The sequence below is a fragment of the Lactuca sativa genome, chromosome 7 (genome assembly GCF_002870075.4).
Source record: "Lactuca sativa cultivar Salinas chromosome 7, Lsat_Salinas_v11, whole genome shotgun sequence".
Classification (NCBI taxonomy): Eukaryota; Viridiplantae; Streptophyta; class Magnoliopsida; order Asterales; family Asteraceae; genus Lactuca; species Lactuca sativa.
The window spans coordinates 133,896,070-133,914,590 of record NC_056629.2 but is presented as its reverse complement, the minus strand read 5'-3'; the positions used below and the strand labels follow the sequence as shown (position 1 = coordinate 133,914,590).

Sequence of the window (18,521 nt, the reverse complement as noted above, 5' to 3'; positions counted from 1 at the left end):
CTGATGGCGTATCGTAGTCGGTAGGTCGCTAAGAAATTAACAAAATCATCGAGTCCAAGACCTCGATGAACATCTGGAATATCAGGGTTGAAAACAATGTTGGTGGCTTTGATGTATATTGGAAGAGGAGGAGAGTTTGGGGCAGGGATTACCCTTCGTGAAGTATAGGAGAAAGTGAACAGAGAAGCCGCCATTAGAGAGTTTTTAGGGTTCTAGAGTTTTGAATATAAGTGAAGGAAGTTTAAATTGTGGAAGGAAAGTTTGAAATAAGGGTGGAAAGAGGTTTAAATATGGAATTAAACGAGCCTTTAAAAAAGGTAATGATTATCTTCTTCAAAAATAACGGCGTATCGTAACAACCTGTCAGATCAGAAAAATAGTCGTTGGGTAAAAGAGCCGTTGACTGAAGATGAAACGTCAATCAGTGTCTGTGGAAGCGCTGAGATCAGTGTCACAAAAGTTACATGCTAAAGATGATTCTCCGTCAATTCAAGGTACAACTTGCTTGATTTGGGGCTAGCAAGGAGATTGGTGCGTGTGATAGATACTAGTTGTATTATCTAACCATCGGCACAGAGTGTTGTGTCTTTATCAGTGAGTGGTTTATCTTACTGAATCATTAGACACTGAATGAGAAGAAGGTAAAGAAAGGATTGTTGCATGTGATAAACCTTGGTGTTTTGGTCTAACCATCGGCAAAGATTTTTAGATTCTCATCAGTGTGTGTTTTGTCACACTGAATCACGGAATCAGTGTAAGATTGGTAAGAAGAGATAGTTGCGTGTGATAGATCTTGGTGTTTTGATCTAACCATCGGCAAAGATTTTTAGATTCTCATCAGTGTGTGTTTTGTCACACTGAATCACGGAATCAGTGTAAGATTGGTAAGAAGAGATAGTTGCGTGTGATAGATCTTGGTGTTTTGATCTAACCATCGGCAAAGAGTTTCAAGTTGTTATCATTGTATGGTTTAATACAGTGAATCATTCAACTTTAGTTTAGAAGAGTTAAAGAGGAGAGCAAGATAGGAGATCAAACCAAGTACTCAGTATGCAAATATCACCAGCATGTCATCATCAGCACAATGTACATTAGCTTATAAGACAATACCAAACATTAGCAAAATTAATCAGCAAAATTAATTACAAAGTAATCATTCCAAGTTCTCCAATAATGTAAGCAGTTGTTTGAGAATCCAGTGCCTTGGTGAAGATATCAGCAAGTTGCTCTGAAGTCTTGACATGTTCAAGAACAACCTTTCCCTTCTCAACATTATCTCTGATGAAGTGATGTCTGATTTCGATATGCTTCGTCTTTGAGTGCTGAACAGGGTTTTGTGTGATTTGAATGGAACTGGTGTTATCACAATATATGGGAGTCTTTGAGAACTTGATCCCATAGTCTAGAAGCTGATTTTGAATCCATAAGAGCTGAGCACAACATCTCCCAGCTGCAACATACTCAGCTTGCAGTTGAGATGGCTACTGATGTTTGCTTCTTGCTAGACCAGCTGATGAGACGATTTCCAAGGAAATGACATCCACCAGACGTACTCTTTTTGTCTAAGTAGCATCCTGCATAGTCTGAATCAGTGTATCCAAAAAGTTCAAATGCTGAGTCGCGAGGATACCACAGTGCTAAGTTTTGAGTTCCTTTCAAGTATCGAAAGATACGTTTGACGGCCATGAGATGAGATTACTTGGGATTAGCTTGGAATCGAGCACAGAGAATGGTTCCAAACATGATATTAGGACGACTTGTCGTGAGATATAAAAGAGATCCAATTATTCCTCGATACAGAGAGTGATTGACATCAGTTCCAGTTGGATCAGCGTGCAACTTGTCAGTCTTGGACACTGGAGTAGAGGTTGGTTTGCAGTCACTGAGAGAATACTTAACAAGCAGGTCAGAAATATATTTACTTTGGCAAATAGAAATACCTGATTTTTGTTGCTGAACTTCAAGACCTAAGAAAAAGGTCATCTTCCCCATCATGCTCATTTCTAACCTTTGATACATGATCTCTGCAAATTCCTTGCTCAGTTTCTCATTTGGAGAGCCAAAGATAATGTCATCGACATAGATTTGAACAAGAACCATGTCTGAGCCTTTGTTTTTGATGAAGAGAGTATTGTCGATTGCTCCTCGTCTGTATCCATTTTCAAGAAGATACGATGTCAGCATCTTATACCAAGCCCTGGGTGCTTGCTTCAATCCATAAACAGCTTTGTCTAATCGGTACACATAATCAGGGTGATCTTTGTCAACAAAGCCCGGGGGCTGATTGAGGAATATTTCTTCTTCTAACACACCATGAAGAAATGTTGTTTTCACATCCATCTGATAAACAATGAAATTCATGTAGGATGCATATGCGAGAAACAGTCTGATTGCTTTAATGCGAGCAACTGGAGAAAAGGTTTCCCCGTAGTCAATGGATTCAATTTGAGTAAACCCTTGAGCTACAAGCCTTGCCTTGTTGCGAGTAATGATTCCATCTTTATCAACCTTGTTGCGATAGACCCAGCGAGTTCCGGTGATGGTCTTTCCTGATGGTCTAGGAACAAGAGTCCAAACCTTGTGCCTTTCAAACTCATTCAGTTCTTCTTGCATGGCTTTAATCCAGTCAGCATCTTGAAGAGCTGAGTGTATCTTGTCAGGTAAGATCATTGAAACGAAATTAACATACATGCAAAAGTTATTAGATACACGAGATCTGATTCGGACACCATCATGAATATTCCCAATAATTTGATCAGCAGGGTGATATTGATGTTCAGAAACTGATGCTGATTCCAGAGAGTTTGACACTGACGAGTTATCAGTTGCAGGAGAATCTTCAGCTTCAATGGTTTCATCAGCACCTGATGAATTATTTGATGATCTGGCTGCAGTATCTTGATTCAAGGAACTTGGAACTGGAACGATAGAATCAGAAATATCAGCTTCATCTCCAGCAAAAGGAACTTCATCAAATGGACAAGAGAGAAGCTCTTGAAAAATAGAGGAAGAATGAGTGACTTTTTCATCAGTGTATGATTCCTCATCAAACTTCACATGAATGGATTCTTCAATGCATTGCCTGTTCACATGAAAAACACGAAAAGCCTTTGAAATAGATGAGTACCCAACAAAAATACCTTTATCAGCCTTAGGTTCAAATTTAGATCTTGGGTCACGCTGATTTAGAATATAACAAATACATCCGAACACGTGAAAGAAGGATACGTCTGGCTTTTAACTTTTCAGCATTTCATATGGTGTCTTCTTGTGAATCCTATGAATTAGAGATCGATTCTGAGTAAAGCACGCTGTATTGACAGCTTCAACCCAAAACGACATAGGAAGACCAGCATGAATCATTAAGGTCCTTCCTGCCTCAATCAGTGTTCTATTTCTTCGTTCAGCAACTCCATTTTGTTGAGGAGTACGAGGAGCTGAGAAGTTTTGCCCAATGCCTTTATGATCACAAAATTCTTCAAGAGTTGAATTCTGGAACTCAGTACCATGATCACTTCTTAGTTGCTTAACTTTGAGACCTGTCAGTGTCTCATTTTTACGAATCAGTGAGATAATTTCCTGTGCAGCATGACTTTTCTTCTTCAGGAAAATTACCCATGTAAATCGAGTGAACTCATCCATAACCACTAGAGTATACTTATTTCCACCTAGAGAACGGACAGGAATAGGTCCAAACAAGTCCATGTGGAGTAAATGAAGAGGGACAGATATACTGGAACATGACTTGGGTTTGAAGGATGACTTGGTTTGTTTTCCTTTTTCACAAGCTGAGCACATCTTGTCTTTAACAACGCTGAATTTTGGGAGCCCTCGAACTAGATCTTGATTGGATATTTTGGATAGGTTCTTGAAGTTCAGATGAGAGAACCTTTTGTGCCAAATCCAGCTGAGATTGGTCTGAGACTTTGTAAAGAAGCATTGCATCAGCGCCTTGTCACTTGAGAACATATCAAGAACATATATATATATATCATCTTTTCTACTTGCTGAAAGTACGATGTTCTTGTTAGTGTTGACAACTCTACCTTCCTTCTTTGTAAAGTGAACTTCATAGTCAGCATCACACAACTGGCTGATGGAGATAAGGTTGTGTTTGAGACCCTTTACATATGAAACGTTTTGAAAAACCACATTATTGCATTTGATATTTCCATATCCTTTAGTGAACCCCTTTCCATTGTCTCCATAAGTTACTGCAGGACCAGTTTTCTTGACATAATCTTCCAGGGGAGACTTGGATCCTATCATATGTCTTGAGCAACCACTATCTAAGTACCATAGATGCTCCTGACCCTGCAGTGCTGAGAAACTAGTTAGAACACACTGACCCATTCGAGGATGGGTCATTCACAAAGTTATTTGATAATAGATTATAACACTCCTTAGGAAGACAGTTTAAAGAATTTAACTTAAGAGTCCATTTTTCATTTCTAACTTTAATATTATCAACTCTTAAAGATAATTTATCAAATGAACATTCACTGATCTTATGAGAGGTATCACCACATCTGTAACAAACTCTAGTACCAAAGTTCTTCTTGGTGAGCAATTTTTTGGACTTAACACATTTCGACTTGTAAGATTCACCAAGAGAGCTTTGTGTCCTTTTGTTTATCATTGAATCACAACTGAATTCAGTGTCAGACAAATTGTGATCAGTGATAGATGATGAGCTATCATCAGTGTCTGATTTGGACTTATTCACAAATGCATTGCAATCAGGAAAATGCTTAAGGTGTTCATGAACAGCATGAAACACTCCATTTGAGATAGGGAAGGCAATAATATTCTCAGTGAGAGGAGTTGGTCTTACAAGATGTTTACGGTAAGAGGTTGGATCAATTCCGGTAATTTCAACATTACACTCAGTAACACCATTAGAGTTAGTAACACAGTATTCATCAATTAGACTCTGATTAATAAAAGAGTTACTGACAAACTTATTTTTGAAATTGTTTTTCATCTCATTCATGGAATAAAATTCAGATTCTTTTTCCTATGATTTATAAACTTTTTCAGCTTCTGCAAAATTACCCCCAAGAATTTTCTCACATGAGTGTGGAATTTGAGCAGAAATAATATAATTAGCATTTTTGTGAGATTTGGCCCAAGTATGAAGCACAGTTTGTTCTTTAATCAAAAGATCTTTAACATTATCAATTTCAGCAGACAAAGATGAGTTTGACAAACTAGTGATTCTAAGATTTTCCTGAGTGGAATCAATAATGTTATTTTTCATGGATATTTCAGTTTTAAGAAGATCAAGTTGATTTTGCAAATCCCTTATTGTTTGATTCTTCTTAGAATTAATAACACCCAAATACTCAAACATTTTGATTTTTTTCATTCGTTGAATAGGAAACAAAGTTTTTAACCTGATACATTGAAGGAGAGTCAGTGTTGTGCTTCCTGGAATTTTCAACTGCATCATACATATCAGCATCAAATGTACTTGTGCCTTTTTTAGGAACATTCGTGTCCTCTATCTTTACCATTAGACACTTGACTTCATCATCTGATGACTCCTCATCAGTCTTCCATTTTTCTTCTTCAGCAACAAGAACTTTATGTTCCAAGTTCTCTGCTTTCAGTTTCTCAATCAGCTTGTTGTACTTCTGCTTCCAGTATTCATCCGAACCTTGTTTTTTTTGTTTACATTCCTTCGCAAAATGATCAGTGATCCCACAGTTAAAGCACTGAGCTTTCCCTTTCTTATCAGTACCATGCTTTTTATCAGCTTCTGATCTTTTTGAAAACTTTCCACCCATCTTCTTCTGAAACTTTGAGAAGTTTCGGCCGGATTTCTCAAAAGTCTTCACAATCAAAGCTGCACTAGCCACAACCTTTTCAATATCATCAGTGTCAGTTTTAGAGGAATCAGTGTCTGAATGGCTTTCAGTGTCTGAATCTGACACTAGCTTTTTGTTTGAGAACAAAGCTGCAGATGATTCACGCTGAGAATCTTTCATCAACTCCTTTCTTTGAAGCTTGGATTCCTCATAGTATTGAAGATTTCCATAGAGACTTTGTAAGTCCATAGTGTTGATCTTCTCACTATTTTTCAGCACATCAACATGGTTCTCCCAACCTGCACCCAGAGAATCCAAAAACTTCTGCACTAGAACAGTTCTATGCTTCGACTGATCTAATCTCCATAGGTCATTAACAAGAGTATTGAATCTGTTAAAGGTTTGAGTCAAAGTTTCACCTTTCTTTGCAAAAAAATGTTCATACCTTCTGTTAAGATCATTTATTTGAGTAGCCTTGACTTCTTCAGTGCCTTCAAAAGATACAGTCAGAGTATCCATCATCTCTTTTGCTGAGATGCAATTTTGAACAAGCCCAAAGATATTGTATGGCAGAGCGTAGCTGATTGCAGCACGAGCACGAACATCTAGACCATTTTTTCTTTTGTCATCTGCCGTCCAGTTTTCTCTAGGTGTTTTCTTCATAGCACCATCAGGAACGTTGTTTTTCAGAGGTTGATACATCGGTACGTATGGACCCTTTTCGACGATGTACAACATGTCTTCATTTATTGACTCTAAAGCATATAGAGCCTTTATTTTCCACATGGCAAAATTTGTTTCATCAAAAGGAGGAATTTTAGCGGAAGGATGATTTGATGAGTTCGACGAAGAAGATGATGAAGCCATTTGTTTGATAAAAGAAACCTGCTCTGATACCAATTGAAAAGCCTTTTGATCAATCAATTTATCAAACAATGACAGTAAATAAGAATAAGAAGAATTCACGAAGAAAAACTTTCACTAAGAAAGATAATCTCACAAAGAGATTATCGTGTGCACAACGCAGCTATTAGGGTTTGTGAAAGGCGTGACCTTTCACAAACCTATACAAAAGATTATATATTGCTATTCTAGTCAATCCCTATAAATCAGGGATATGCCAGCTAACTAATTTACGCTAACTATGGAAACAAGATAAATACAAAATCTGTTACAATGCACTGAATAAACTAAACACACTGAACTGCTGAAACGCTGATGCTGATACTGAGATATGCGCTGATGCTGAAAGATATATTTCAAACATCATCATATTTCAAGGTTTGACCTTACAGTAAGATCTCCATTCTTTAATTTTATTAATTTCTTTTAATTTTAGGCATTTAGAGTTAGGGCTTGTGTTGAAGCCTAATTGTCAAAATTAGTTCAATTTTATTTGATTAAGATGTTGCATATGTGATGAAAAGCCTTAGAATAGCAGATTACACAAACCCCAAACATGAAATTAGGTTCAATTTGACAAGAGAATGACGGACTAGAGAATGACCGACTGACATTCACGTCCCGAACCGACTTCACGACATGGTCTTCATGACCACGACATGAAAACTAGGCACTCAGTTTTCAGTTTTTTATTATTTGCTAAATTGTTTAGTGGTTTTGTTGTTTTTCTTGCTGTTAATCTGTCAAGTACTATGGGACCACGGTGTGTAATTCTGGAAGACCAAGAACACATTGATGTTCCAAGTATCCATTCGTTATACCGATTTCCTCAGAATACTTTGCAAACAATTCTCAACAATTATTTGAACAAGCTTGGATGGTTATACAATCGATAGTTTGCATTAGCTCTCATGATTGATTGGTCATGGTTAAGTGGCGTTGGTATTGTGGCGGAAGTGGAAAGATATTAGACAAAATTATTTGTTGGGGAAGGTTTCACATTTCAATGCAATGGGTGGTGCAATTTGTTTTCTATTCAAGAGCCTGTTTATTGAGAATTATCTATTGAATTCTTTGCCACAGTCAATTTTGAAGAACGGACAACCGAGCTGACATAGAATCGGGTCCTTGCATTCAGTTAAGGAGGCGTTTATCGCGAATGCAGCCTCCGTGAATTTTCTTGGAGAATGGGGTTATATACTGAAGAAGAAACACAATCAACCCATGTTATATTATTTCCAAAAGGGTGTGTTTGGGATTTTATGATAGGATTGCTTAACGTACAATTTTGGAGATCCATCTCCAACCACGAATATAGTTCACGAGATGCATGTGAAGGAAAAATTCGATCACCGATCCACATATTTTTACACTGTTTGATCACCTTCACAATTAACCACAAACATCATGGTGATAAGGTGCCTTCTTAAAATTTATTTTACCTTTGGAGCATAATCACGTCCGGAGTTTTTTTTGACCTTCCATTCATGCTTGCAAGATTTTTAGGGACGAAGGCGATTAATTCTAGGCCACGTAGTCCTATTACGGGTGGACATTTGGTCACTCGCCTAGCTCGCTCATATGGGATTTTTAGTCCTAACTTCATTCAAAATCTTACACGTTTTAAAGATTCAGATTTGACGACTCAATTCTTGAGTCTTATGCGAGTTGTTGTGAATACTGGCGGGGGATATGTCATACCCCAGGAAGATGATGAGCAACTAATTGGTCACCAAGGGGAACACCCAATGTCGATGGGAAGGAGGAACATCATAGCTCATGGAGAAAGAGGCCGACAACAACAACCGCCTCAGCAATTTGAGTGTGGTATCTACCGATCCATTCCAAATTCGGGTTGGTACCTATTTTGACAATCTTCATGGGGGTGTTAATTATCACAATCATGCAATAGATGTTTTATTTACACACCTTAATGTTGAGCGAACTCCGACCATGCCGCCTCATTACCCTTATATCTCGACATGGGAGGAGCTATGGACAAGGCAAGGATATGGGTCTGGTATTTGCGGCAACATGGTTAGGGTATTAGCGGCAAAACTGAAAAAAAAAAATGGAGGGATTTATAAGCAGGTTGTTTTTCATGGCTTTAGTGACGTCAGCATTGCCTTTTAGGGGACCGTCGCTACTGCTCATGTACGACATGAAACCCTATCCATTTTGATCAACGTATTGAACTAAGGGCCAGGCTTGATTCTCGACAATGTCACACGGATCGCCGACAACAAGCTTTAGCAACGACGTTCTTTATGGCAACAAGGGCTTTAGCGACGACCTTAGGCGCCTTCTGACAAAATTATAAACACAAATTCCCAACATGATCAGCTCGATTTCAAATCAAACCAGAACGTTTACATATACTATTACAACTCAAACCTCACTACAAGTTTCCTACACTACTCTCTTATGATTACACACATATATCCAACTGTAATGGATAAAGAACACGAAACCCTAAAAGACTTAACCCTAGTCTGTAAGAACAAAGGAATGAGAATAATTTGTGTGAATGAGCTACATACAAAATGATCTGATAATAATTCATTCAATACAAACAACTATATATATATATATATATATATATATATATATATATATATATATATATATATATATATATATATATATATATATATATATATATATATATATATATATATATATATATATATATATATATAGGGTATAACCTAAACATGGAATGTATTTTAACCCAATGTGGGGCAAATACATATATAATGAGAAATAGTCATCAACCCTTCAAATCAGTAGCTTCCAATCTCCTTTGTGCAGTTTCCTGTTGTACATCCAACTTTAAGCATCACACAACTCAACTATAAATCCAGAACAAAACCTTCAAGTTCCAAAAAGTTGCAACTTTAGTCCCCAACAAATCTGCACTAACCAGATTAAGTCAGTAGTACCCATATTTGTTAGGTAATTAAGATTGTAAGGAAATTGGCATTATTTCCAACACCTGTTAGGCGGGGAGACTACTAAATGGGAGAAACCTTAAAATGTGGAAACTACTAACGGTTAGTAATCCACTCCCCAAGTACTATCCATATTGATTCAACATTTCACTAATAGTCTTCATATCACCTAAACAAAATGCAATTTTGAGAAGAAAAAAAAAATCTCACCTTGATTTAATATAAATGCATCCAACACATATTTGAATACATAAGACCAATAATATTGTTGAACTATCTACTGATAATATATTGTTACTTTTATTTTAAAATACCAACAAATAAGAACATCAGTTGCTAATGGCGTAAATTAGGTTGTTTACAGGTGTTATTCGTTCATCTTTGGTTATTTACACAGGAATTAGTAAAGGAGTAGTGACAAAAACAGTCTATAAGTTTGGAATTAATTCATCGCTAAAATACTCGTGCAGCACTTATAGCGACATCTGGAGTCAGTAAGGTGATGGAGCAACAAATTTGGTTGTCGCTGCTTGTTTCTAGTAAGTGCCTCTTCTTTGGGAAAGGGGATATGAAATTTTAAAGAACTAAAACATGTGTGAACAATTGAAATGTGAAAGCATAAGAAGTTTATTAGCCTCACAAGCTAAACATTATATATGTCATGTCATATATAGTTATGTAATAACAAGGCTTGCGGTAACACATCCACTAATGATGTACTTATTATATATTAATATATTAATATGCAGATGTTATTTCATTTCCAAAAACTTTCTTATAATTTTATTCAATTAAAAGATTATAATTTGTATTGTTTTCTTAGGTCGTAAATAAACATAAAAAGTAAAAACCTCGTATCAGAAAAAGTTAAACAAAAGTTTCTATATATCTTTATATTATGGTAATAAAAAATCAATAACAACTAAACTCTAATAGTAGGATAATTCGTATTCAAAACACATGAGTTATTCCAAATCAGGTAAAAACGTATCAAAACATCATCATCATCCTCTCATCTTCTCTACCTAATAAATGAAAATACTTCTGCCAAATGTCACCACCTTATTCAATATGTCACATGGCATTTCCTCTATTTTTTCAATTTTCTTTAATTCCATTTGGCAATTTGTGGTTTTTTTTCCTTTTTAATTAAATCAACCGGTATAAATATTTACTGCATTTTGAAGATATTTAAAGAAAGTTTAATAGTATATCATTAAGGTGTCCAGTAAGAAATCAATGAATGTATTACACTCAAAAATAAACCTTCCTATATTTCAAACACAATTTTCGGCAATACCTTTGACGGCAATCCCTTTGGTTCACAACTAATATTTTGAATACTGTATATTTTCAAAGTAAACTTTGATATCCTTTCCAAATTAATTTTTATAAATTATATATGTATAACTACATTCTAATTCGTGTGTTATCACTATTTCTTCAAAGATCGAGTTTACAACATCGTGTACCAAATCTCTGAATCATCAGTTCATCACCATCTAATACGTGCTTTTCTACATCAGGTTAGCAAAGTCTTTTGAGTTAATGCTGAGTTATTTTGCAAATCATGTGATTACCAGTTAAGAACATTTAACTTTAGACTCAGAAAATATTGGTTTCAATCTGATTAGCAAAGTCTTTCCGTCTTTTCCTTCTTTTTTTTTAACTTCTTCATTAATTTACTGCATATCGATAAATAGAGGTTCTGTTATAGAAAAATGAAATTTAACAATAAAACTTTAAAAAATATCCAGAAAATAGCATTGTATTTTATCAAAATATGATTTTTAACATTTTTTACAAAGGAAAGTATATTGTTTTGCTGTGTGACTATGTGTTGTAAAAAAAAAATTGCAACAAATGTGTTAATGTGTAGAACTGGTTAACATGTAACAGGAAATGGCATGTTTGGCACAACATAAAGAATTCGAATACTTGGTTCGAAAACAAATGGAGGGTTAAAAAGAAAAAGAAAATGGTATTTTGGAAGTTTGTATCCCTGTTGATAGATTCATAAACAAACAGAAAAGATACAAGGGAATGTAATTGAATTTCATTCCAGTGACATATTTTGTTAAGAACATGTTTTCTGGAATAGTAGACGGGGTCATAATATGGAGAAATGACATTTTGGTCCTTTTATAGGAAAATGAAATTTAACAATAGAACTTTAGAAAATATGCAGAAAATAGCAGTATACTTTATAAAAATATGATTTTTAACATTTTTTACAAAGGAAGGTACAATGTTTTGCTGTGTGACTATGTGTTTCAACATATATGACTGTTTTGCCCCTGCTCAGAAAACTACTTTTAACTTTAAGAAAAATCAAACAATATTAGAATTATATTTATTTAAACTGTCTAGGTAATGTGAGCAAGTATTCTTTGGGATCGTATATTTACATAGAGGTATTTGAATATATGTTACTGAAATTTGTAGAAAAATGAAATTTAACAATAAAACTTTAGAAAATATGCAGAAAATAACATTGTACTTTATAAAAATATGATTTTAACATTTTTACAAAGAAAAGTACAATGTTTTGCTGTGTGACTATGTGTTCTAAAAAAAATTGCAACAAATGTGACTGTTTTGCCCCTGCTTAGAAAACTACTTTTAACTAAAAATCAACATGTAACCCTTGGTCCAAAACTACTTAATAATAATCATATTATTAGCAAATTATGAAGTTTTTACTCCCGATTTGATTAAAAAAAATTATTAAATGTGATATGTGCAAATGGTTGGTTAAAAAGAAAAGAAAATGTTATTTTTCGTCTTTATTTTGGATAAAGGGCATTTTGGTCCTTTTATAGAAAAATGAAATTTAACAATAAAACTATAGAAAAATGAAATTTAACAATAAAACTATAGAAAAATGAAATTTAAGGTCCGAATAATCCGGCTTTGGAAGCAAACAACTTGGTCGAAACATTCATTATATGTAAAGAATATGTAGGGGTGTTTGTTTTGCGGATTCTAGTGGAATCGGAATATGACATTCCATTCCATGAGTAAAAGTAAATTACGTTTCTAAAACAACATAAATATTACCATAAAAAAATCCAATGGTATAATGGTCATTTTCAATTCAGACCCAATTCCATTTAAAGTCAATTCTGGTGTCATTAGATCTTGTGTTTCAAAAGCCATTTAAAGTCAAACATATGCTATTCTTTAGAAGGCAAAGTACAATGCTTGAATAAGAAAAAAACAAATGGTTGTTTTGTCAAATCAAATGAAATATATGAAACTGTGAATATGGTTCTGTATAAATATTGTTCTCAACAAAAATATATTTTCATTTCATTTCTATAAAATCAACAAAATTGCATTAAAATATAAAGTACAAAAATCTAATAAGAAAAGTAACAAAATGTTGTTTTGTTAATCTTAACAATGTCCTCTAATTTGAAATATATATATATATATATATATATATATATATATATATATATATATATATATATATATATATATATATATATCAACAAATGTACTTTAAATGGTATATTTTACCATTTACACAATGTACTTTCAAATGAAATGAAAGTACATTGAAATGTTCTTTTTTAAAATTTACAACATTAATTTTCTTATCCAAGCATTGTACTTAGCAAGAATCAGGAAAAAAATATTGATACAAATAAAAACTTAAACTCTTGTGTTGAGATTAATCTAGGTCAAGAATCGTGCTTCCAGCAAAACAATTCACGACCTCATCTAAAAAAACGGGTTTTCCTTCTCTTTTCTTATTTCTATTATTTATAAAATCGTTCTTTTATTTGTTATATCAATATCAATATAAACTTTTTTTATGGATGTATATATATATATATATTCCTAAATCTTAAAAAAATTATAAAATTCTTATTTTTTTTTTTTAACTTACACTTATTTGTTGGAAGTACTAATTTGTATTAATGTAGAATATATAATACTTAAATATTACCAATTTTTAACTACTATATATTTTTCTTATTAATGTCTCTATTTTTATGATTTTAAATTTTAAACTTTAGTGGAAATATGGTCAATATACTTTTTATTAAATAAATTTTTTATGTTTATAAGCTACAAACACGATATGGATTCAAACGAACATAAAGAAAGGCGCAGATATAGAAAATTATATTTGGATCAAAGAAGATCCAATGTTATGTCCACCATGTCAATTGGAAATTCTTTATCTACATCTCAATTTAATTTCATTTTCAGTCATGTTTTATTTTTAACTTATGTTTAAAAAATATTGTTTTATATCTTCTGACGTTTTATCTCATTTCATCATTACATTTTCAAATTAGCCATTGTTATTATTATATATTCAATGTAGGTTATCTTCGGCAAATTTTACTATCTTCAAACAATTCTACATATATTCGCGATGACAGTGAAAATGTAAATCCAAATATATCATCCGCATATCAACATACAAAATTTCAATCTACTTCAACTTGTAATATTAAAACTCCAATGTGAGATGTTGCTAAAGAGAAAAGAAAACTTAGAAAATTATATTTGGATAAGAAAAGATCCAATCATATGTCCACATCGCCTAATGGTATATCGTTTTCTATCGTATAGACTAATTTTTATTTTATATAATATATTTCATCTTACACGATCCTGAAAATCTTAAAATATTACTCATTGCAACATTAATTTATTTCGATGTTTTGCAAATGTTTTTATTAAACAAATTATTTGGACCATGGGGACCAGACTTTTGTGTGTACGATGTGTCATGCACAATTATGGACATATGAAGCCCTTAAAGGCATCACTTCTGGAAAGAAAACTACTTATTCCATGTGTTGTAGTAACGGAAAGGTCGAGCTTCCTTAATTAAAACAAGCTCCAACAAATTATCAAAATCTCTTTCGTTATGTTGATCCAAAAGGAAAAAATTTCATGAAGAACATTTGTCGATTCAATGGGTGGAAAAATTAATTCTTCCATTAATAGAGGTAATGCTCCATATGTTTTCAGACATAGTGGTCAAAATTACCATTGTATGGGAAGTCTTTTACCTATAGATGGATCCAAACCAAATTTTTCGCAACTATACATATATGATACTGAAAATGAAGTTTCAAATAGACAACACGCTTTCAGGTATATCTTTATTAATTTTTTATAAACCATTACTTTTAAAATTTTGATATAATGATTAAGCTGCTAAATTTTACATATAATCGTTGTTGTTGACAGTACACAAAAAAAAGGGGGCAAATCAACTTCTCATTCTCTTGATATTGAAATCATTAGCTTTTTGAAGGTCATGTTGGATTCAACCAATGAGCTTGTTACGTGTTATAGAATGGCCAGAGATTGTTTTTATGAAAATCCTCATATAGATCTAAAGTTACATCTTATAGGAAGAAGGCAACAAGATGGAAGAACATATAACTTACCTAGCTACTGCTTCTGAGATTGCTGCTTTAATTGTTGGTGACATTGGTGATACAATTAATAATAGAGATATCATCGTAACAACCAAATTCAGGAAGTCTATAAATATATAAACGAATTACATCCTGCTTACCTTGCCCTTCGATACCCACTACTCTTTCCATATGGGGATGATGGATATAGAGTTGACATGCCTCACAAGGATGTTGATCATTCAAATAATACCAAACGTCGTTACTGTACAATGAGAGAATTCTTTGCTTATAGAATCTAAGACAGAGTTAATGTTTCTTCATTAATTCTTAATTCAAGAAGACTTTTTCAACAATTTCTGGTTGGTGCTTATACGATGATTGAAACTGAGAGACTATATTACATACGCAATTAGCAAAAAGTTCTTAGATGCGAATCTTATGCAAATTTAAGAAGCGTGCAAAGTCATGCTAATAATGATATTTCCAACTTCGAAAAACTTGTTATCTTGCCTTCTTCTTTTATGGTTGGTGCACGCTACATGATGCAAACCTATTTAGATGCCATGTCGTTTTGTAAGTGGTTTGGATACCCATACTTTTTCATAATTGTAACTTGCAATCCAAAGTGGCCTGAAATTAAAAGGTTTCTTGCTGACACCACGCTTAATCCCGAAGATAGGCCTGATATCCTTTATAGATTATTCAAAATTAAGTTGGATTCTTTGATTAAAGACTTAAAGAAGAAGCGGTTATTGGGTTTGATCCAAGCAGGTACCTTATATTACAATGATAGTTTTATCATTATGTTTTTTATTATCTTATAATATTATATTTATTTAAATGATTTTACAGTTGTTTATACGGTGGAGTTTCAAAAGCACGGTCTGCCTCATGCACATATATGTTTATTCATGCACTTTGATTACAAACTCCTTACCATTGAACATATTGATTGTTTCGACTGAAATTCCAAACAAAGACGATGATCCAGAATTTTATGCACTTGTCAGTGAGTTCATGATTCATGGTCCATGTTGTTCTGCTAATCCTAAATACCCATGCATGAGTGAAAATAAGTGTTCAAAAAACTTCCCGAAGCCATTCTTGGAGAATACTTCCATTGATTCAAATGGTTATCCTATATATAGGAGACGTAATGATGGATCTTTTTATAGAAAATTCAGGTGTTAAGTTAGACAATAGAAGTGTTATTTCATATCACAAAACGCTTTTGAAAAGATATCAAGCTCGCATTAATGTTGAGTGGTGCAATCAAGCGACTTCCATCAAATATTTGTTTAAATATATTAACAAAGGTCCTGATCAGGCTACTGTTGAAGTTGTACAAAACAACAACGGAGATGATAATGATGATGCTCCAGTTGATGAAATAAAGAACTACTATTATTGTAGGTATTTGTCTGTATGTGAAGCTTCGTGGCGTATATTTGGATTTGATGTTCATTACAAATATCCTTTAGTTGTAAGGCTTCCGTTCCATCTTCCTGGAAAACAAAATGTTGTATACCAAGCAAATGATGATACTGAAGATGTCATCAACAAACAATTTGTTTCTTCTTCGATGTTCTTATCTTAGATGAGCTGTAATGGACATCATGAGGATGCACAAAAACTTTCTTATGTTGAGTTTCCTACAAAATTTGTATGGAAACAAGAAGATCGTTGTTGGGAGAGAAAAAAAAAGGTTTTCTATTAGGAGGATTCACACAGTTTCACCTAATCTTGATGAAGCATATTTTTCGAGAATTCTTTTAAATAAAATCAAAGGTCCGAAATCATTTGTAGATATTCATACGGTTAATGGACAAGTATGTCATACTTTTACAGATGCATGTTATCCTCTTGGACTTTTAGAAGATGATAGAGAATATATTGATGCCATCGAGGAAGCAAGTCATTCTGATTATTATTTACGATTTTGATTTGCGACTATGCAAAAGTCTAATAGTTTGTCTAAACCGTGTTATGTTTGGGAAAATACTTGGCAATACTTATCTGATGGAATTCTCTACAATCAACGAATGAGTTTAAAGTCTCCAGGTATTATTGTTTTTGTCATTCCTTACATTTTATACATTACTTATATATTTTTCAAATGCTAATTATATTATTATTTGATATTTTGATTTTTTTATAAATATTTTAAAGCTTTTTTATTCATATTATTTTTATTTCGTGATAATTGTGTATATTTATCTTTTAATAATCAACTATGCAATTGTACAGGTTTATCCCTTAATGACGATCAACTTAAAAACGTAACGCTATATGAGATTGAAAAAAAATTCTACTCCAAAACAGTTTAAGCCTTAATGATTTTGTTGGGATGCATTACCTGGATCATGATTCGGTATCTTCTTCATACAACCGTTTCATTACTGAGGAGTTAGATTTTGATATGAACAGCCTACAAAAAGAATCTCATCAACTACTTGATTCATTAACTATTGAACAACGATCAGTTTTTGATGAAATCATGACAACTGTTAAACAGAAAAAAGGTGTGTTTTTTTATGGATATGGAGGTACCGGTAAAACTTATATTTGGAAGACTTTATCTGTATCTATAAGATCTAAAGGTGATATCATTTTAAATGTTGCTTCAAGTGGTATTACTTCATTGCTACTAACTAGAGGTAGAACAGCATACTCATGCTTTATAATTCCTCTAAATCTTATTAAGGATTCCTTTTGTTCTTTTTTACCGAATAGTGATGTAGCCGAATTGTTAAAAAAACATCATTGATCATATGGGACGAGGCACCTATGATTTATAAGCATGCACTTGAAGCCTTGGATCGTTCTTTGAAAGATATATTGAGTTGTAATCTTCATGGCAACTCAAAAGTGTCGTTTGGAGGAAAAACAAATGTCTTTAGAGGCGGTTTTAGACAAATTCTACTGGTTGTTCCTAATGAAGCAGGCAAGACATTGTGAATGCTTCTCTAAGTTCCTCTTATATTTGATCAAGTTGCAAAGTCTTAACATTAACAAAAAACATGAGGTTAAGTGTTCTCACATCTGATATTCAAGAAATGGCAAGTTTTGCAAAATGGATTTTGGATATAGCAAAAGGATGATAACATTGTCATATTATTATAATAAAGAGAAATTACAAGGGTTCTCAATGGAAAGCATAAAGACTACAAAGAATCAAGCGGCATATAAATACCAGTTATACAAAACCTTAATGGGCTAAAGACTAAAGGAGCCATAAACAAGTGGGCTAATAATATATAGGCTAACATCCCCCCTCAAACTCACAATGTTGTAGCAATAAGCATTGAGAGTTTGTCACATAAGAACTGAAACCGAGAAGCCGATAGAGCCTTCGTAAAAATATCCGCAAGCTGCAAGGTTGATGAAACAAACGGAAGCGATATGGTCTCGAGTTGCAGGTGATGCGAGTAAAATGACAATCAATCTCATTATGCTTCGTC

The 18,521-nt window shown here is 33.5% G+C and overlaps 1 protein-coding gene across 1 annotated transcript; it reads left to right on the top strand.

The window, feature by feature from the left end:
- The first annotated feature begins 14,606 nt into the window (after positions 1-14,606).
- On the top strand, positions 14,607-16,657 carry LOC122195207 (uncharacterized). Its single transcript, XM_042896787.1, has 6 exons — positions 14,607-14,788; positions 14,885-14,951; positions 15,052-15,162; positions 15,474-15,831; positions 15,913-15,942; positions 16,377-16,657. The coding sequence occupies exons 1-6, from the start codon at positions 14,607-14,609 to the stop codon at positions 16,655-16,657; spliced, it is 1,029 nt and encodes a 342-aa protein (XP_042752721.1).
- Positions 16,658-18,521: the final 1,864 nt, after the last annotated feature.

Bases quoted from the DNA above. Each gene is read 5' to 3' on its own strand.
- LOC122195207 (XM_042896787.1), top strand. From the start codon at position 14,607: ATGGGTGGAAAAATTAATTCTTCCATTAATAGAGGTAATGCTCCATAT. The intron at 14,952-15,051 runs GTCATGTTGGAT...TACATCTTATAG, and splicing joins AAATCATTAGCTTTTTGAAG to GAAGAAGGCAACAAGATGGA. The intron at 15,163-15,473 runs GTAACAACCAAA...ATACGCAATTAG, and splicing joins TTAATAATAGAGATATCATC to CAAAAAGTTCTTAGATGCGA.